Source organism: Larus michahellis, chromosome 3 (assembly GCF_964199755.1).
Source record: "Larus michahellis chromosome 3, bLarMic1.1, whole genome shotgun sequence".
Lineage (NCBI taxonomy): Eukaryota > Metazoa > Chordata > Aves > Charadriiformes > Laridae > Larus > Larus michahellis.
In genome coordinates this window covers 126,252,047-126,267,748 of record NC_133898.1, presented here as the reverse complement: position 1 = coordinate 126,267,748, position 15,702 = coordinate 126,252,047, and the positions used below count along the sequence as shown (strand labels likewise).

General features: G+C 38.2%; 1 protein-coding gene across 1 annotated transcript in view; it reads left to right on the top strand.

The window, feature by feature from the left end:
- Positions 1-15,702, top strand: part of CDC5L (cell division cycle 5 like) — a 35,933-nt gene that overhangs the window by 2,922 nt on the left and 17,309 nt on the right. The window contains exons 2-13 of the mRNA XM_074582050.1: positions 474-577; positions 1,462-1,623; positions 2,473-2,600; positions 3,455-3,554; positions 3,814-4,032; positions 5,125-5,269; positions 5,418-5,606; positions 7,050-7,198; positions 9,813-9,975; positions 11,393-11,557; positions 13,202-13,282; positions 13,642-13,887. Of these exons, the coding sequence (XP_074438151.1) occupies positions 474-577; positions 1,462-1,623; positions 2,473-2,600; positions 3,455-3,554; positions 3,814-4,032; positions 5,125-5,269; positions 5,418-5,606; positions 7,050-7,198; positions 9,813-9,975; positions 11,393-11,557; positions 13,202-13,282; positions 13,642-13,887 (1,851 nt within the window). The remainder of the gene's footprint in view (positions 1-473; positions 578-1,461; positions 1,624-2,472; positions 2,601-3,454; positions 3,555-3,813; positions 4,033-5,124; positions 5,270-5,417; positions 5,607-7,049; positions 7,199-9,812; positions 9,976-11,392; positions 11,558-13,201; positions 13,283-13,641; positions 13,888-15,702) is intronic.

The window sequence follows — 15,702 nt, the reverse complement described above, 5'->3', positions numbered from 1 at the left end:
ATTGCATTTGCATTAAAATATGCAAATAAAAATAATTTTATGGTATTATTTAAAACAAGACACCCAAAGATATCTATCAGTTCTATTTTTTTTTCCAAATCTTGTGTCATTACCAGACAAACACTTCCCTACCTCTTTATTGCTGTCCTTCAAGGAAGACATACAGAACCTTTAAAAACGGTGATTGAAAGTAACCGTTTTGGAAGTTTTGTTGTGTCTGTGAAGTTGGCTACAATAATCGTCAGGTGTCTTTTTCGTTTAATCTTTATTGATTTAATTTGCCTTTGAGGTACAAATCCTCATTCATCTAGGGAATAAAAAGTGGAAAAGAAGCAGCAGCGCTGTGCTGTTTCCACTGGATTAGCTGGTTACATGAAGTCCACCGTCGCCTTCTGTGCTTGAGCTCGGACTTTCTGTTTTGCAAGTTCTTGTGATAACAGTGGTTTTGTTGTTTGTTTGTTTGTTTTTTAAAGGATGAAATTCTTAAAGCAGCTGTGATGAAATATGGCAAAAACCAGTGGTCTCGTATTGCTTCTTTATTGCATAGAAAATCAGCAAAGCAGTGCAAAGCCAGATGGTAAGTGAGAAGTGCCATGTCTGGGAATATGAGATGCATAATTAGTGGAAATTTAGAAATTAGCACAGATTAATTTATGTCCACAGAGGAACAATAGTTTTAAGATTGTTTGATTTCTGCTACTGTGGATATTTCAAATTCCTATTGCTTGAAAGTAATTGAACAAAAATAGCCAAATGTTCTCTTTGCCAGTGACTGCAGTGTTAGCAAATGCAGGATTGCTTAAAATTGCATACATGATTTTTTCCCTGTATTTACACATTTTTAGTCAGTGAGTATTACCAAGGAAGTAAAATCTTAAGATATTAATAGCTTGAGGATAAATGTGTAGAAATTGCACTGTGGAATTTCATTTAACATTGAAAAAAATACAAGCTTAAACCAAATGCAAATACATGCCATACAAATCTATTTGAGAATCAGACTTACTTTCTCCAGTACTGAACTGTATATATTTATTAGAATACTTCTGTATAAAGGTAACAGTACTGGCACAGTTAAAGATTAATAAGATAACTGTTGAAGGATCCAGACCAAACAGATCTACCATTTCTTGTACGGTTATTTGTTGTGATATTTACTTTTTCTGGATTAATTTTGTGATTCCTCGCTTTGCCAGAATAGAAATGGGGAAAGGAAGAAGAGGCAGTATCTGTATGAAAAGCGGTGGATAAATAATGCATTTTAAAGCTCAAATACATATGTGATAAAAATACTCTGGAGTAACATCCTTTTGTACAGAAAAAACTTGAAACTATGAAATTTGCATGACAAGATTTTGAAGTCTCATTGTGATGATTTGAGTAAACACTGTTCTGAATTAATTCAAGACAAATCAATGGATAGCTTGCATCTGTCGTCCTTAATTTTTTCACTTTTAACAGGTATGAATGGCTAGACCCGAGCATCAAAAAGACAGAGTGGTCACGGGAAGAGGAGGAGAAACTGTTGCACTTGGCCAAGCTAATGCCAACCCAGTGGAGAACCATTGCCCCGATTATTGGGAGAACCGCTGCACAGTGTTTGGAACACTATGAATTTCTGCTGTGAGTTACAATTTTTCTAGAGGTTCATACCAGGAAAATCTTCGGAGTTTGTTGTGGTGCTGTGTCGTTCCCTTCCCCCATGGAGCTGAAGAGTGGTAGTTTCAAGTTGATGACGTCTTTTTGTAAGCAAATCTTTCAAGGATCAATTCATCTAGCTTGAAAGAAGCAGCTTTGGGAACCTGGAGAGCAGGCTTCAGTAGAGATAGGTCTTTATTTTCTTGCTTCTGGTCATTCAGGCTAGAAGAGTGTAAAGACTGATGCCTTTTATAGGCTTCCATTTCAGGCTTATTTGGGTATTTTTTGACTGACTGATGAGCATGAGTGAGTGTGTGAGGGAGAAGAAAAAAGACAGACCCAAAAGACATGTTATTGAAATGACTGAACGTGTGGCCGTCATCTCTGTATGCTACAGAGGGTTTCTTTAGGCCATGAGAAAGGAAGGAAATTGCCATTTTCCCTTGTGAGCTTTTTTAATTCTGCTGTGATTGGTGGAGTATAAAAGCGTAATTGGAAACTCAATTGTTCGTTTTGTCACACTGCCTGAATTCCTGTCCTTACTGCTAAAGGTTACCCAAGGAGACATCTCTACTATTAGCTTTGTCAATACTGTATTTTATAATATATTTTAGTGTTGTAATGTAATACTATGTCGGCTTCTTTCTCTTGTCTGATTTAAGATTGAGAATCTTAGTTCATGAATCTTTTCTGCAGTAATTGTGTAACAGGTTTGTGCATAGTGCAAGGTTACTTTTTTTTTTTATCAGTCTCTGGGGATGTTTAAGGGATGGTTATTGTGAGCCTGGGGGAAAACAAAGAGCCAGTTGTGACATACATACGATGTCTTTTTAGGGACAAAGCTGCTCAGAGAGACAATGAAGAAGAAACTGCTGATGATCCTCGGAAACTTAAACCTGGAGAAATTGATCCAAATCCAGAAACCAAACCAGCCAGGCCAGATCCTATTGACATGGATGAAGGTAAAATAGGAGTTTGATAACTGTTTTTTGTCAGAAATCTGATATCTTTGGTTTTAGTTTTTACACAGCTTCTGTACCCTGGGTTTCTTTTGTCTTTTTTTTCTCCACTCCCTGATGATTTTTTCTTACAGGTTTTGTTTTATTTCTGTATCTGGCCAGTCAGTTACACTTTTCCAGTTTTCTTTTCCTTTTCTTGGTGTGCTTTCTGCCTTCTAATCTGTCCTCGCCATCTCTTACCATGACTGACTGTTATTTGCTTTGACAATTGCTCTGCTTGTTTGCACTCTTATTGCTGTATCTTCATCTTCTCCCATCAGCTCCTACCTCCCATATGAATCCACGCTGAAGCACAGGAGGACGACATGACTTTTTTGCCTTGCACATAGCAATGTTATGAACTAAAAAAATGAATGTTGCTAAAATTCCATGAAAGGACCAGTGCTGTTTTTGAACAGTCACAGGTTCACAAACATGGTGCTCTTGGATCTGTATCGAAATGAAATTAACAAGTTCTCTGATATAGTACTCTCAGATGAAGATGTAAATGAAATTAAAATTTTGTTAGTGTGGTCATTTTGCCTCTGTGTAGATATTTTGTTTTGCTGTGGCTATTAGTTGAATTATTTTCAACATTAGGTATTTTTTTTCTTAGAGCCTCCATTTCATCTGGCCAAAGATTTAGAAAATATATTGGAACAACTTGGAGAAAACTAGTTCAGCGATCATGCAGAATGCCTGTGAAAACATTGATTCATTCAGTTTTTAAAGATTGCTTTCTGATCTTAATGTCACTTTTTCCCTTACTCCCATCTTTAAGTGCAAATTAATAACTGTATTTATCTGTACTATCGTAGATGAACTTGAAATGCTGTCTGAAGCTAGAGCTCGTCTGGCTAATACGCAGGGAAAGAAGGCCAAAAGAAAAGCAAGAGAGAAGCAACTGGAAGAAGCTAGGTAAGCTTGTGCTTAGTTTCTTATACTGGGGCTGCTTTTGTTGACTCTGGAGCATTTACCATGCATAAAGTCAGGCACAGCCTTAAGTCATTGCAGAATCAGACTTTTTGATAGTCGTTTATGACAAGAGCTTCATTCTTGATGTTTAAATACACGCAGCCCTGCTCAGCAGCAACTGATTAAAGTAGTACCAGATCTTCGGATATGGGAGCCACCTGTAGGCGTGCACTTTATATCACGTTGTATTACTTTTTCTTAGACGGCTTGCTGCTCTCCAGAAAAGACGAGAACTTCGGGCTGCTGGAATTGAGATCCAGAAGAAAAGAAAAAAGAAGAGAGGTGTGGATTATAATGCAGAAATTCCATTTGAAAAGAAGCCTGCCCCTGGTTTTTATGATACATCGGAGGAAAACTACCAGTCCCTGGATGCAGATTTCAGGAAGCTACGTCAGCAAGACTTGGATGGAGAATTAAGATCGTAAGTCTGTGTTATACTAAGCAGAGAACAGTATATTTGAAAAAAAGACGCACACACATATATATATGTGTTAAGTCATGAAAATGCCTGAAATATTACGTGGGCAGGAGTTGTATTTTCCATGGGACAGGTACCAGTGCAGATTGCTTCTGCCTTTTCAGTCTTCTGTATTGCTTTGTCTTTCTAAAAGGTCCGGTTGAGCCCTTTTTCCATGAGAATAAAGTTTCTCAGGCACGTTCTTGCTCTTTCAATGGAAATCTTAAGGTTTTTGAGGTTTCTTTTTTTTTTTTTAACAGTAGATTTGCTTGTGTATTTGTAGTCCTTTCTCCAATTTATAACGTTATTAAGATTGCTTACAGGAGTAGATTTTACTTGTAGTATTACTTTTGATGGAATTGTTCTTACGTAGAATCTTCCCCCTCCAAAAAAATCCCAAAACATGCAGTTGAAAAATTAAATGTGCATCTTCATCAGCAGCAGTATGGCACATATTTCATTGTACAGTTGCATTTTCCACTACTTCTGCCAACTGCTTTTTACTGAGAAGGTTAATTAATTCTTACTGTATGGTTCTTAGTTCAGAGAGTCTGGCAGGAGCTTCAAACTGCCATGGATTACTAAATTAAGATTGCAGAGGCTGAATCCATTGCTGTTTGAAGAAAACACCATTTTCATTATATACTGAAGAGAACTTGGTTCCCATATCCCGCACAAAATATTCATCTTCCCTCAGCAGCTGCTGGAGGAAAAGGGACTGTTCATGTCCTCTAATTCTTGCTATCTAAGTTCTTGGACTGACATTTTTTACTTACTCCCATGCCCTTGCTGATTGTAGGTGGAGCAACCATCTGTTGCTAAATTCCAGAATTCAGAAGCATTACACAGCCTTGTTCTGGGTTCTGCTGCAAGATCAGCACACCATGTCTAATCACTGAACTTCCACACCACCAGGTGGTTCACTCTTCCTGCAACACGTTTTATTTCATCAGATCCAATTTTTGATGAGGGTGCGGGCTTTTTGCTTTTTTCTTGTTTGTTGACTTTGTAGCTTTCCTGTATGTTCTAAACTGATTCTCTTATCCATAATGACAGTGAAAGGGAGGGAAGAGAGCGCAAAAAAGACAAACAACATATGAAACGCAAAAAAGAGTCAGACCTGCCTTCAGCTATTCTACAGACCAGTGGAGTGTCAGAATTTACCAAAAAAAGAAGTAAACTAGTGCTTCCAGCTCCTCAGGTGAGCTCTTCATTGATCAATAAATGACTTATAAAGTCAATGACAATCACTGTTTTCTGTTTTATCAAGTGGATCTCGTGGTTTTATGTTCTCTTGTGGTTGTATGTTATATATCATAATATATGCCTTGGAATTTTCTCTTTTAAAGATCTCTGATACAGAACTTGAAGAAGTTGTAAAAGTAGGCCAGGCAAGTGAGATTGCACGCCAGACTGCTGAGGAATCTGGAATTACAAACTCGGCTTCCAGCACCCTTCTGTCTGAGTATAATGTGACCAACAACAGCATAGCACTAAGGACTCCTAAAACTCCGGCAGCACAGGACAGGATCCTGCAGGTAGAGTATGGGCTTTTAGTTCTAGTGCAGTGGTCAGCTGAATAGAAGGTGTAAGTACAATAAAAACATTCCTTAGATTATGTGCAGTACTGGGCTTTGAACTGGTACGGGATCTCCAGGGCACACTGAAAGGCATAGAAGCAGATCCACTCCTATCTGATTAGTTGTCACCATGCTTGAAAACACTATGATAGTTTTTGGATTTTTTTGTATTATATATTGCACACATTAACCATTCTCCTGGTATCTTGTATAATTTCCCCTTGTCTTAGGTACATCTCAGCATTGAAGGTGTATATGATGTTCATGTCCTTAAAACAATGTCTTTTATTGTTGTCTACTTAGTTTTGCTGTTCAGCTTTTACTTCAGCTAACAAGAAGTAATTAACTGCAACAACAGAAAAATATTTTCCTAGAATTTTATTGGCTTAAAACCACTTAAGACAAAGATTGTCAAAAACCTACTTTTGCAGCCTCTGAATTATATTGTGTTGCGCTGATTGTGTGAGTGTCTGGGTTCTTTGAAAAACTGGTAGCATTGGGTAATGGTTTTTTGAGTGTGGGGAAGTGGCTAAATGAAATCAGCGCAGCTAGTGTGTAAAACAAACAAACAAAATTCCACCCCAAAACTGCACCTCAAAACAAAAAAAAACCCCAACCTATGCTGATAGTGAGCTGTATTTCAACAGTTTCTGTTTCATGGTGGGAGAAAAGAGAAAGTTCCTGACTCTGCAGATCATGACCTAAGTCTCTGTGCAGTATGTGCAGGAATGGTCACATTCACCTTCGAATGGAGTACTCTGACATCACATAAGTCACAGTATTATGCATATACGTAGTTCTGTAGATGGATTAGCAGTATCTGTGGAGATGATGGCTACAAGCAGTATTTTCGTTATCTCAGCTCATTTTCAGAGTGCCTTAATTCTTCATTGTTAAAAGGAAATATAAAAAATAGGAGGGTATCCATAAAAGCCCCAATTGAGTCATGGACCAAAAATATGAATAATGACCATCTCTTTTGGAACATTCTCTCTGAAGTGCAGTTTGTATAAATTTCATTGATGTTGGATTTCAGAGTGCAAGTGTGCTGTTCCCTCTGAAAATCAGGATCCTTAGGATGACTGGAGTATTCAGTCACTAATAAATCCTGCAGATTTATGGAGTCTGGCAAACTGAAGGAAATTGAAACGTTAAGTAACCCACTCATTTTTGCAATTCCAATTTATTTTACTGAAAATGAAGATTAAAATCCCTTGCAGGGGAACAGTAGGGTTTGTAAATACCAGTGTATGGGAGTTAAAGTGTTAAATGTTTTCCATAAACAGATTGATGTTTAAATTACTCTTCAGCTCTTACTGCTACTGAATCTGTTAAAAACATATAGTGGAGTGTGACTCTGAAAGTCTCAGTGATGTACTGCATGTGTTATCTGTTCTACAGGAAGCACAGAATTTGATGGCTCTCACTAATGTGGATACCCCCCTGAAAGGAGGTCTTAACACACCCTTGCATGAAAGTGACTTTTCGGGGGTGACACCACAGAAACAGGTTGTTCAGACTCCAAATACTGTGCTTTCCACACCCTTCAGGTAAAGCAGGCTCTTTTTCTACTGGGTGCTTGTCTGGGCATGTATCTAGTGGAGGCGGGTAGAGGGTGCAATGTGTGAAGTAGTAGGTTATGATCAGCTCTTCAAAACAATTTTTAACTCGCTTTTATTTCAAGCCCTTGTTGTACAACTTTCTCCTTCCCTGTGTCTTTCACAAACTCAGCTGCATCATCTTCCTCTATATTTGTACAGTGTACAGCTCACTGGAGTTTTGGTCCAAAATGAACTCTTCTGTGGTCTGGAGCAATATAAATTATACTGAAGTAATACAGGAGTATAAATAGTAAGAGGGAGTGTCATTCTGTATGTGGATCCTAGCCTTTCCAAAGTATTGCCCCGGAGTCGAAGGCGTGGGAGGTCCCTTAGCCAAACCCACATTGAATTTTTGAAAAGCTGGAGTAAATATTTTATAAGCCATATATATCCAAAATAAAATATTTCTTATATGGCCAATCTAAATAGTATGGAATTGCTGGTTTAACTCTTACAGTGGGTCCTGAATAAATATCTATCCCACAAATGCCAAATACCATACAGCTAAAAAATATTACACTTGGTACATTTTGTCTGTCAATTTTTTCAACTTGGGTTCTAATTTTACTTGTATCATGCTAGTAGGAAAAGTGGAGAATGAAATAAAAAGGACCTTTATGGCAGCTTTTCAAAAGCAGCTTTATTTTGTTGTTTAAAAGCTGTGTGCAAAAGCCTTGCTTTTTTAATTGGATCTACATAAACGAATCCTTTTCTGGAGATCCGTTGGCGTCAGTGCGGTGCAGAATGAATGTAGAGTTTGGCTGGGAGTGATCTGGCTGTTCATTTGGGTTATTTTATATTAAAAAAAATGTAAAGACATTCTATTTTTGTTGTTTGTTTGGGCTTGTTTGTAGTGGTTTTTTAGCTTCGGAAGTTTATATTTGTGTATGTAGATATGGTACCTACGTATCAACTTGGCTTGCTGGCAGAAATGCTATAACAGTGTGAAAATCCAAGACCTTGCGCAGAGAGGAGAAAAAAATCCATTAATTGGTTATAAATAAATAAATGGAAGCCATAACTTTTTAAGGAGGCGGAATAGTGAAGGCAGGGCCATCATTGCATTATTTTGGGCCAAAAAGGACAAATATTTAAATTAACTACACCTTTTTTTCCTATGGTGGTATGAAATTTGTGGTATTTTGATGACGGGTTTTTATGGAAGTTGTTGCCTTGCATAAAGTTTTTTGTTTTGTTTTTCACATCTTAGTTATAAGGATTTTCTTAAAAGGCATTAAGTTGAAAATTGTAATAGGGTTTTAAACACTGCATGGAACTGAGATAACGAGAAAAAAAAAAACACTTGGAAATTTTTTCTTCTGGAAAGTCAGCATAAAACTTTTTCTACTAGTGTAACCAACAAAGTAAATATATGCTATGAAACGTTCATTTGAAAACATTAAAATTCTTTTTGCTGTTTTATGTGGGTGTCGTTCTGCAAATGTTGTTGCTTGTATTTGTTATACTAAATGAGAATTCATAAAAATGGGCAAACAACCTCAAGCAAGAGGAAAGTATCACTTGCCTCTCACAGACATACCCAGTAGATAAGGCACTGTTGTATCCCTTAAAAGAAGACCAGTAGTGTGTGTCAGGACATATATAAATTTGTGTTTTTCCACCATTATGGCATTTGGTACAGAATTACAGTGACTAGGAGTAGACATGACGTATTAAATCATCGTGTCCAGTCTGTCTCCGCTGTGGTTATTCTCTACAACACGCATACATTGCTGTTGGAAAATATTTACTAAATTGTAGATGAGTACCATAACGCAGGCTTTTCTGTAAAAGTTTTCCCCTTCCTGAGCTTGTTTTCTTTGAGACACTTAACAATGCCATACCAGTTTATTATTATTATTATTATCATCACCACTGTGTGAAACCTCATTACAAGTTGACAGCAGAAAGCTTGCGACTACGTGCAAGACGGTGTCTGCACGCCTTTCATGTAGTAGGTTATTGGGATAGAGAACAATATTTCTTCCCAGTCTAGAGGAGAAGCAACTGAGGCCCACAAAATCTAAAACTTAATCCGTCTTGCCTAACCTTAGGTGCTTAAAAGTAATTATTGTAATGTAATTACTCCTTCAGCAATCAGTGAAAGCAAAGAGGCATCTTCAGTGTGACTCATTGAATTGTAAGATGGGACAGCTGTGGAGCCACATGAATTCAGAATGAATGACTTGCCACAGGTGGTAGGGAAATCAGATCTTGCAATTAAATCCTGATTAATGTATCCCAGCATAGTGCCTGGTGACTAGATAATCTCTTCGCTCACAAGTAACAGTGGGAGTTTGTGTTGCTGTAGTTCCTGAAAGTTCTCGCAGTGTAATGGTGTGCCTTGATTTCAGGTTGGCAGGTACTTGGTTACACCTTGCCAGATTTAAACAATTTATTTTTTGGATTCTTCTAATTGCATGTTATGGTTTCACTGCCTCCCAAGAGAAGAATCTAGATTGCATTTATTATCAGCATTTACATAACTCTTTGCAGCATTCAGACTTCTGCAAGTAGAGTTCTTTGGGAAAAAAATAAATTACTTTATCCATACTTTCTCTAGAACACCTTCTCACGGACCTGAAGGCTTAACTCCTCGTGGAGGACTAACTCCTAAACCTGTGGCTGGTACAACTCCTGGTAGAACTCCACTGCGTGATAAGTTGAACATCAACCCGGAAGAGGGAATGGCAGATTACAGTGACCCATCTTATGCAAAACAAATGGTAAGAGGTACTTAAAAAGTAGAAACCAGTGCTCTTTTAATTGTCATGATTTTTAATTCTCATCTCCTGAACAGAATTTTACTTTATAGCAAGTGTTATTTCTACTACTTGTCCCCAGATCCATACTCATCACCTGATAAAATCAAATCTTTATTTGAAAGAAAAGAAATCTTGCCACTTAGAAGAGCTTTCAGTGTGCTCGGTAAAAGCACTCTAAAGCTATTTGTCAAAGAAGACATAGTTAAGTTTCAGTCCTACTCGTATCTTTGAAGCTGAGGAGGAAATATATCTCAAGGAAAGATTCATTTTTCTTGCAGTCCTACACAGTCCTCAAATCCGTCATCATCTCGGCTTCCCGATTTACCTACAGCACCTTTTCATCAGTCTGTCCTGTTGACAGCGTTGAGCTAAAGGAGTTTAATTTTTGCTATTAGGAGCACTTCGTTTTGAGGTGTCCAGTAATCTGAGTCCCATCCAGATTCTTTCATCACCTTTGACAACAGATGTTTCCATTCTTAGAGATTGAGCCAGAGGTACCCTGGCAATTAGACATGGTATAAAAGGGCATATAATTAATAGGTAACACCTTGGGAACTCCTTTTATGTGGCTGGTTCTGCAGCCTAAATGTGACTTTGGATTTCTCCCACCAGACCTGTTGACATTTATCTTTTTGGGCTAGCTAAGGATATCCACTTCAAGTTTTTGGCATGTTCTTCTTGCAAAAATGACTCTTCAAGTTCAGAATTTCAGGTTTCCTCTTAGCTTGAAAGACAAGGTTTACCTGATGTCCTTATACTTACTTTGGTTCTGTCTTAGCCTTTTTAATAGAAAAAAGTCTTTTTGCTGCTAGAAGGAAAACTGAGGCTTCAGTTTCTTCCTGGACTCCACTAGTTTCCAGATCTGGTGCTGTTTGTCTCATTTTTGTACTGTGCCACAATCCCTAGATTTGTGAGCAACTGCAAGGAAAAGAAGTTCCAGTTAGGCTTGCAAATAGCCCTGTGTCCATCATCGGCGTGGACGCGCTTTCACGTATTTTCAGTTTCTTGAAAGGCGTTAATGTGAATCTGCTGTTGTACTGAAGCTACTGGGAGGCGCAAGTGCCATGCTGTTGTTTTATTTGAGCATTTCAGCCTGTTTGAAGATTTCATTAGCTATCTTTAAGAAAGCTGCGTGCTTGGTTTTTAGCATCAGAGAGTTTCCGTACTTAATAGTCCATAAACTCTGGGGTGGTGGTCTGTAGGCTGGCCTGGATTGGTAACATGTGCCTTATGTCAGACTTCAGAGGTTCTGGTTTTGTTGACTGTAGCAGACTAAGATTGCCAGATGATATTAGTTGTGTATTGTTCGTGTCGTTTAATGGAAATGAATGGAATGTCATCACATCAGAAGCATTATATCTTAGTGTTATTTCAACAGGAGAGAGAGTCTCGTGAACACCTGCGCCTCGGACTCATGGCCCTTCCTGCTCCAAAGAATGACTTCGAGATTGTTTTACCTGAAAACGCAGAAAAAGAACTTGAGGAACACGAAGTAGATGAAACCTTTGTAGAAGATACTGCTGATATAGATGCCCGCAAGCAGGTAGGTGTGTGTGTGTGATAGTGCCTTTTGTTTAAAATAAAATATTTCCTTGTGTGGTTCCCATAGTTTCATGCATGTTAGGTGGAAGTGGCATAGCTTCTACAGAATAACAAAGTAAAATGTACCTTTTTTCTGTGCTCCCATCAGCGTATACGCACACAGAGGCTATATCAGTTTTTCTCTCTGAATCCTTTTCCTAATTTGTTAATGTTGTGTATAGCACGTCATTTTCTACAGTGAAGTCTTTAAGAGTGTGTATGTCCTACCTTCTGCATTTGTCTCCCAGAAGATAAAAAATATAATGAAAAACATTTTTCTGCCGAAACACATGCTTGATTTTAAACATGTTAGAATTGTGCGCTTTTTTGGTTTTTGGTTTTGGGTGGTTTTTTTTTTCAAGGTTATTCTCTCAAGGTTAAAAGTTACTATTTGTGAAATATAAGGCAGGTGTATAAAAACTCAGGCTGGTAGCACACAGACGGGAATTTGACATGCCGTGAATTGATCCCTGCTGCATGATTTGTACCACAGGATTACCCAGGCAGCCAAGCTGTGAATGGGTCCCTGTTTTTTTGGTTTGGTTTGGTTCTGACTCAAGGAAGGCTGGGTAAAGTGCTTGCTTAAATCCTGCTGGCTAAATAGCTGTACTAGACCGTAATTAGACGCTTTAAATTTTTCTGTTTATAAGAACAGCCTCTTTTCCATTTATTGCTTATCCTAATTGTTGTGATGCAAATCTGTTTTTGTTATATATCTTCAAATAAATGGGGTTTTTTGCATTCAGAGGGGGTTTTGCCAATGACTGTGCTTTGATAGGTGAACAAAATACTAAAAAAAAATACTATGGTCTGATATCTTCTGATGTGATTGGCATTTCATAGAATTTGATTCTTAGCGTGTCCCGTTTAGGGAGGAACATATTATGCACATATATATGCGCGTCTCATGTATACACACACAGTAATAAAAATTCTGCATAATTACAGATAATTTATATGTGTATAGTAGATAAAAGAATTTGAGTTGTAATATACAAGAGAATAACGTCCTGCCTTCCAAATGAAGGCATGACATGGCTGGGATTAGAACGTGGAAGATCTTTGTCATCATTTGTGACGTTTGAGACAACACTGGCTTTTCACGTTATTTATTACCTGAAAGTGGAATGTTAGGAGAAATCTCACGTTTTTACACTTTCACAAGTATTGTTTTAGTGAAGTAGTTACTTTTATGTCATAGAAGAGGACAAATGCGGTCCTGGCTGCAAATTTAAGTCTTTCTTTTCCTGGTGGATTTCCTGTCTAGAGAGTTACAGCAGAATTCAAACTTGATGTGGAGAAGTTTGTAAAGAGCGAATTCTGCTGGGGTTGAGGCTGAAGGAGAATTCGATTGCTGGAAATGACTTTTTAGGATATTTCTTGGAGTTAGTCTGCTGTGCTCTTCCCATTTACTTTAGAGGCAGTAAATTATGATGCCATCATGTAGAGAGTGACCTGTTATTTGGCTCTGGCTTCATAATATGAAGTCTTTGTACATTAAGGAATCTTTGCTGCAGTAATCATTCAATTTTTACATCACATACATACGTAGAAAACATCTGATTCTATTATGGTAGTTGGAGTAACACTGAGCTTGTTTGTCTAGGCTCTCCGAGAGGCAGAGCGTGCAAAGGAGCTGAAAAGAATGCACAAAGCTGTTCAGAAGAATCTACCACGGCCCTCAGAAGTAAGTGAAAAGAAAATTTGCTTTTAAGAGGAAAATAAATAGAAATAAAGTTTTTAGCGATTATAGGGGGAAATACAGTCCAGGTAGATCATGAGAGAATGAAATCTTTATTTGAGTATGCTGATGTCAATGTTTTGGGAAACTTTCACAGCAAAATTGTCATGAGGAATTTCCTATGCACAAATGAAAGCACAATGAAGTGTTTGGGTTGCTGTGCGTGTGTCACCCTGCAGGGGATTTTGGCACCTGTTCTGCATGGTTTAGCTGATATATACATTCATATTCAGGTGGAGGCATATGAATTTAAGGTGATCTTTGGTGTATGTGATGTTTATGAACTTTTTTTTATTCCTGGGCAGGTTAATGAAACAATACTGAGACCCTTAAATGTGGAACCACCTCTAACCGATTTGCAGAAAAGTGAAGAGCTAATAAAGAAAGAGATGATTACTATGCTTCATTTTGATCTTTTACACCACCCATTTGGAGAACAGCCTAGTGGTAAGAAGGGGAAAGGCCCAGGATTTGGAAGCAACAATGCAGAACATATGGCTTACTTGGAACAGAACCCTTATGAGAAGTTCTCCAAAGAGGATCTCAAGAAGGTGAGAATTGGATGGCCTCATTACCAGTGACCTGATGTCTTCTTATGTCATGGTCCTGCAATATTGGGGGAGGGGGGGGGAAAGATGGATTCAAGCGTGCATAGAATTTAGTTGGGAGATCTCCAGAGGATTGTATGGAGAGCTATAAGGATAATTTAAGTGCACATTCTCTCTTCTGTGAGTTAACGTTCATCTAGGCAGAATGATGAGGATGCTGTATTTGTCCAGAGACATTGTCTTTTAGATACAATTTAGAATGTGTTATGATTGCTTATCGTTTTAAGTAAGGGTAGGAGCAACAGTACCCCAACAGTTACCAAATTCTGCTTTGCTCTTTCTGGAAATTGATGTTAAATCGTTGAGACTTTAATTAGGTCTGATATCAACTTTCTGCTGCCTGTGTAGCTTGTTAATCCATAATTAACTAAGCTTTTTTTTTTCTTCATAGTAGTGCAGACTAAATATGACGGTAGACAGCTAATAACTTGGAGCAGCAAATCAAGTTGTTTAATTGTGCTTGTCAAGCTTGATCCAAAAGAGCTGTGCTACTGCAGACCCTGCTGGGTTATGGCAACTGATCTTAAAGCACACCTGGTTAAAAAGCGCTGAATAGGCAGAATAGGTTGTTGCTGGATGAAATGCGTAGGCTGGCTGGGCGCTCTGTCCTGTTTTGCATTGTAATCCCAAGTTAAATAGCCGTCCTGTACCAAGGGTTCGGGTTCGGGTTGTTCATTTATTTAAGCAGCTACAGATGTTGCCTTTTGCTGCCACGTGACAGACAGTTCAGACGCGCAGCGCTGTGGTTAGCTCTTTCAAAGAGTTTCACCTGTGAAGTTGTGCCAGTAACCTTTGACCAAATGCTTACAGGAATAAAAATGAGTGAAAAGGACAAAACCACGTGCCACTAAGTCACGTGTTTTATGCAGACTCCTGCTATCCGAGACTTGCGTTCTGACAATAGCCGTGGTATCTCTACACCTAAATCCCATATTACTTTAAAGTGACTTTAAAGATATACAAGCAGATTTTAAATCTGTCTCCTTGACCATATCTGACCAATGAATCAAGAGCCTAAAATGAGAAACACTGAACAGGATGTACTTCCAATTTGCTGTTAAATGAAAAATTATACTTGAAGATTTCTGAGCAGGAGAAGTTAAAGATGGAAAATACAGTTAGATCGTGAATTTCACTGCCCCGCCAGTGTCAGATTGTTCCCTTAGGAACACTCTCGGAGTGCTTTCTCTGGCTGTTTTGAAGTACAACAAGAATTGGGTTTTCTCTCACTTCCCTTAGAGACTGTTACACGGTCCAGTAGTTTTTGTCTGGAAAATTTCTTCAGAGTCCTTGGAAGTTTTTTTTCCTAACTGATGGGCAGAAGTTTTTTGTGTCCTTGCTCCTGCTTGCTCTCTAACGTTCTGTGTAATATTCCCTCTTTGTCTAAAATCAAATTCAAACCAGGAAGTTTTCATATCTCTGCGCTCTCATCTGGGGCTTGTTTATTTTGCTTTATTTCTTCATTTGTTTTTAGAACGTCTTCCTACTAAAATCCCTTTATAGAATACTCCTTTCTTTTCCTGGTGTGTAGTGCTCTTTTGGGAAGGATCAGCAGTGGTGCTAAGCGCAGTATGCTGAGCTCTTCAAGCTGGGGAACTGTTTTGGCACCACAACTAAATAACCTTAAGTAGTTCATCACAGTGTACAAATAGAGGCTAATTGAAAGTGAACCTCTATAAGATTTAATTGTGTTAGGTGTGGTTAGAGACTCCTATTTTATCTGTCGTGACCATCGAGGACAAATTATAGGTGGAATCA